Raw genomic sequence first — 4,816 nt, forward strand, 5'->3', positions numbered from 1 at the left:
GCAGCCTCCGCCCAGACGCTCGTTTCTAAAAGTGCCGCTCTCAAGCACCTAATTAAGACGGATGGCCTAAAAATAAAGGCCCGGGTCGTAATTTCAGCCTCAACCTCCTGAGCTTTCTTGGGCTCTAAGCACCGGTGGAGAGAGAGAAAGAGAGAGAGAGGCAGGTTCCTGGGTTTTTTTTGTTCGGTGCCCTTTTCCTCTTCTGCCCCTTTTATTTTTAGGGGGAGCGTTTTAGGAGGATGGAATACCAAGGGAAGGGAAAAAAAAAAAAGGAAAAAAAGAAAAGGGATAAAGAAAAAGAGCGTCTAATTTGAGCTGCAAACGAAGGGTTTGAAGTCTGTACGGAGGCGTCCGTGCGTGCGGGGCTCCTCCCGCAGCCTGGGAGCCGTCACAGCTTGTTCCTGCCATGTTCCTGCCGTGTTCCTGGCCTTCTCGCAGCTCTTTTTTATTTTTTCTTTTTGGCTGCTTTTGCTTCTGTTCGGAGAGAGCCGCCTTTGGAGGCCCGGAGGCTGCGGGGTGGTGCTTTGCTGTAATTTCTTTCCCTTTTCATTTCTGCTCTTTTGCTCGGCTGAGAGCGGAGCACGGGACCCCCCTGGGGAAGGGGCTCCGGGTGCAGGGGTGGCTGCCGGGGACAAAGGTGTGTTTTGTTTTTTCCCTGGAGACGGAGGAACAATGGGGAGGCGGAAATCGCCTTCCTGAAGGCGGAACGGGGAAAGGAGCACGGGCTTAAGGTGGACCGTAGGCAGCCCGGCCCCTGCGGGGAGAGCATCCCGTGCCCTGCGCTGTGCCCAGCCTCACCCTGCAGGGAGGTGCTTGAAGATGCCCGTGGTCACCTCGGCCGGGGTCCCCAAGGGGCTGGAGTGGCTGCACGACCCCATGTCAGACACACCCCTCCTGGAGCTCCTTCTGATGTTTTGTGTGGGATGATGGCATCCACGGAGGAGCTGGAAGATGCTCGTGGTCAGGGCTGGTGTACACGGGGTGTAAAACTGAGCTGGACTAATCCAACTGGTCCCAGCATCAGTGCTGCTGGGGAGCAGGGGGGGGGGGTAGCCAGGCTGGGTCACGGGCTCTGGGCTCCAGCTCTGTCCAAACCTGGACCATGTGGGACCTGAAGGCCCTTCTGGTGTAAAACAGGCTGGTGAGATGCCTGTGCTGCTCCCCCAAGCTCTGTCCTCCTCCAGGCAGTGGGGAGTGGGTCCTGGCACCAGGCAGCAGCTGGGGAGCAGTGGATGCTCCATGGGTGCCCAAAAGCAGCCATCTCCTGCAGTAGCTCAGCTCTGCAGGCAGTTGTGAGCCCTGATAATGCTCTATCAGCTGCAGGGCCAGGTGCAGGATCCTTCCCCAGCAGTGGGGAGCAGGGATGGAGGGACCGTGTGCACTGGGTGCCTGCATGGAGTCCTTGGGAGGGTGCCCCAGTCCTCTCCCTCTCTCTCCTTTGCAGCATCTCTGCCCTTTGTCATCCTGACGCTGGTGAACTCCCCGTACAAACGAGGCTTCTACTGCAACGATGACTCCATCCGCTACCCCTACAAGGCAGACACCATCACCCACGGCCTCATGGCTGGGGTCACCATCACCTGCACCGTTCTCATTGTAAGGAAACTTTCTGGGCTCCCTGCAGTGCCCATGTCTGGGGCTGAGATCCACAGCCCATGAGGCTGGGTCCCTGCAGGGCTGGGGGAAGGCCCCAGGGAGGCTTCTGGGACCCTCACCTCTCAGCCTTTGCTCCCTGCAGATCTCTTCGGGGGAGGCATACCTGGTCTACACAGAACGCCTCTACTCCAAGTCGGAGTACAACAACTACCTGGCTGCCCTCTACAAGGTGGTGGGGACCTTTCTTTTTGGGGGGGCCATCAGCCAGTCCCTGACCGACCTGGCCAAATACATGATCGGCCGCCTCCGGCCCAACTTCTTGGCAGTCTGCAACCCTGACTGGTCCAAGGTGAACTGCTCCATCTATGTGCAGCTGGAAAATGTCTGCCGAGGGGAGAGCAGGAACGTCACTGAGTCCAGGTGAGCCCTGGGGGCAGCCCCAGAGGAGTGGTGAGGGGTTGGCAGTCCTGACCTGACCCTGCTGTGTCCTGACCCATCCCTTTGCGTGCAGGCTGTCCTTCTACTCCGGGCACTCCTCCTTTGGGATGTACTGCATGATGTTCCTGGCGGTGAGTGCTGTGCTGCGTGGAGCCCCGGCGTTCTGTCCCCACCATGCTGGGACAGAACTGTGTCTGTCCCTGTGCTTGCTGACACCTCTGTCCTCTCTGTAGCTCTATGTGCAAGCCCGGCTGGTGGGGAAGTGGGCCCGGCTGCTGCGTCCCACCATCCAGTTCTTCCTCCTCGCCTTCGCCATCTACGTGGGCTACACGCGGGTCTCTGACTACAAGCACCACTGGAGCGATGTGCTGGCCGGGCTGCTCCAGGGCGCGCTCATCGCCATCCTCATCGTGAGTGTCCATGGATGTCCCCAACCCAGTGGTACCTGATGGAGAATGGAGGAGCAATGGGATCAGACCTGAGCCCCACCTCCTCTCTGTCCCCTCAGGTCCGCTACGTGTCTGACTTCTTCAAGCAGCGTCCACCCCGGCAGTGCGATGAGAAGGACCCGGAGCGCAAACCCAGCCTGCCGCTAACCCTGAGCGACACCGACCGCAATCACTACAGCTACGCGGGCGCCCCGTGAGCTGCACACGGGGCCTGGACTGTGGGAGTGGAGGGGTGGGGGGGGAAAATATGGAGCCTGGTGCCCACCAATGGCTTCATCGCACTGCGCCGCAGCCCTGCCCTTCCCCGATCCTGGCAGCGCCACGGCTTTGGGATCTGTGGGGTAGGGGGAGGTCTTTGGCCTGGTCTTGGGCCTGGGCTGGGGTCTACGGGGCAGGGGGAGGCCTTAGGCCTGGACTGGGGTCTGCAGGGCCTGGGAGCAGGGCAGGGGGAGGCCTTGGACCTACACCAGCACTGTGAGGCCTAGCCCAGCGCTCCGAGGCCTACACTGAAGCCTATTCCTGCACCTTAAGGCCTATCCCGGGGCCTATCCTTAAGCCTATCCCTGCACCCTGAGGCCTATCCCAAGGCCTATTCCCACACCTTAAGGCCTGTCCTGAGGCCTATCCCTGCACTCCCAGGCCTATCCCGAGGCCTATCCCGGGGCCTACCCTGCACTCCCAGGCCTATCCCAAGGCCTATTCCCACACCTTAGGGCCTATTCCAAGGCCTATCCCTGCACCCTGAGGCCTATCCCAAGGCCTATTCCCACACCTTAAGGCCTATCCCAAGGCCTATCTCGAGGCCTATCCCTGCACTCCCAGGCCTATCCTGAGGCCTATCCCTGTGCTCCATGCCTTATCCCTATCAAACACTACCGCCTTAGGAGCACAACCCCTCACAGCACAACACGAGGAGAGCAGCCTGCTGGGCAAGCACTGCTTTTTTTTTTTTTTTGGTAAAGGATTGAAGCAGCCCAGAGCTCAGCTGTGTTCCCTGATGAGCTCTAACAGCCGTTTGGTGCAGCACGGGGCTGCTCCAGTCCTTTGGGCGCTGTGGCTTCAGTGTGTCCTCTATGGGGTAGTTGGGGCAGGGAGAAATCTTCTGTGGTAAAGGGGGTGGGGGTGGGGAAAGGGACGTGGAGCTGCACATGGGGCTCTTATCACTGGGGGAAGGTGGGAAATGGGCCGCATCCGTCCTGGCTCTGAGCTGCAGCCACCTCTGGCATGGGTGAGCTGTGGGCCCGGAGAGAAGCGACATGCGTTTGCATGATGTGTTTTTGTAAAAATGTGTTTTTTAAATTAGATCATCGAGAAAGAATGTCTGTCTCGGGCCTGCTCTCTTGCTCCATGGATGCTCCTGACCTTGGGGCTGAAGAACTCAGGGCTGCGGCTCTGGAAGGGACAGGCACTAAAGCAAGAGCCCACAGTTCTGGGGGAGCACAGGGCTGAGCCCTGGGGCTTTGAGCAAGGAACAGCGGGGCTGGAGGGAGCACCGGGGCCCTATGCTCCAAGACGGGTGGTTCCAGGACCCCTCCTGGTGCAGGGACCTGTGACCCGGTAGCTCCAAACCCAGCGCTGCCTGGAGCCAAGGGGAGCCTCTGCACTTCCCAGCGTCTCAGTGAGGGGAAGGGAAGGTGGCTGGAATTGTGTGGAAAAAGTGACGCTGTGTGCCTGCAGCTCCTTCTGCTTCTCCGGGTGCCAGAGCTGGGGGAGGCGCGGAGCTGCCTGCAGCCCTCCCACTGAAAAAGGGGAGCGGTGGCGGTGGACAGTGGCCCCCACCTCCAGCATGGGGCCTTTGCTCCTCTGCTTGGAGCCAGGCAGGGATGGGGCTCACAGCTGTGTCTGATGTGGGGCAGGGACAGCTATGTCCCACCTCCCTGGCTGTCCCACTGTGCCTTGCAGAGCTCTTGTGGCATGGGGAAGGCTGGCAGACTCTGTGCCTGGGCACACTGGGGCTCTGTGCTGTACGTAGGGCTGGCAGATGGGGCCCATGAGCAGCAGGGTCCCCCGTTGCACAGCTGGGTCCCTCCTGCCTGGGCACAACAGACACTGCATGTGCCCCAGGCTCGCTGTTGGTGCTCTTACAGCGTGGGTTACTCCAGTCTAGACAAGCCCTGACCAAAACCGCCTCCTGCATGGAGGGAACTCCCTCTCTGCGTGCTGCTCTTCTGTTGATCGGAGAACTTTCCTCCCTGGTCCCTCAGCCACATCCCTTCTCCTGTCCCTGCCCTCCGTGCTGCTCCTTCCTTATCTGATGGTACAAAACAATGCAGCGGAGCTGCTAGGGCCGGAGGGCAGGGCATCTTGGCTACAGTTTGCAAGTAAAGGAGTCA

General features: G+C 60.0%; 1 protein-coding gene across 1 annotated transcript; it reads left to right on the forward strand.

Moving 5' to 3' along the window:
• The first annotated feature begins 1,097 nt into the window (after positions 1–1,097).
• On the forward strand, positions 1,098–3,801 carry LOC100551396 (phospholipid phosphatase 2). The gene is made up of 5 exons (XM_003214210.4): positions 1,098–1,596; positions 1,739–2,016; positions 2,108–2,165; positions 2,268–2,444; positions 2,543–3,801. The coding sequence occupies exons 1-5, from the start codon at positions 1,306–1,308 to the stop codon at positions 2,678–2,680; spliced, it is 942 nt and encodes a 313-aa protein (XP_003214258.2). The 5' UTR covers positions 1,098–1,305; the 3' UTR covers positions 2,681–3,801.
• The last annotated feature ends 1,015 nt before the right edge of the window (positions 3,802–4,816 follow it).

This window comes from Meleagris gallopavo, chromosome 30, assembly GCF_000146605.3.
Source record: "Meleagris gallopavo isolate NT-WF06-2002-E0010 breed Aviagen turkey brand Nicholas breeding stock chromosome 30, Turkey_5.1, whole genome shotgun sequence".
Taxonomy (NCBI): Eukaryota; Metazoa; Chordata; class Aves; order Galliformes; family Phasianidae; genus Meleagris; species Meleagris gallopavo.

Excerpts from the sequence above, each read along its gene's own strand:
- LOC100551396 (XM_003214210.4), top strand. The coding sequence starts at position 1,306 with ATGCTCTATCAGCTGCAGGGCCAGGTGCAGGATCCTTCCCCAGCAGTG. Across the intron at positions 1,597-1,738 it reads TCACCTGCACCGTTCTCATT|ATCTCTTCGGGGGAGGCATA; the intron begins GTAAGGAAACTT and ends TGCTCCCTGCAG. Across the intron at positions 2,017-2,107 it reads AGGAACGTCACTGAGTCCAG|GCTGTCCTTCTACTCCGGGC; the intron begins GTGAGCCCTGGG and ends CTTTGCGTGCAG.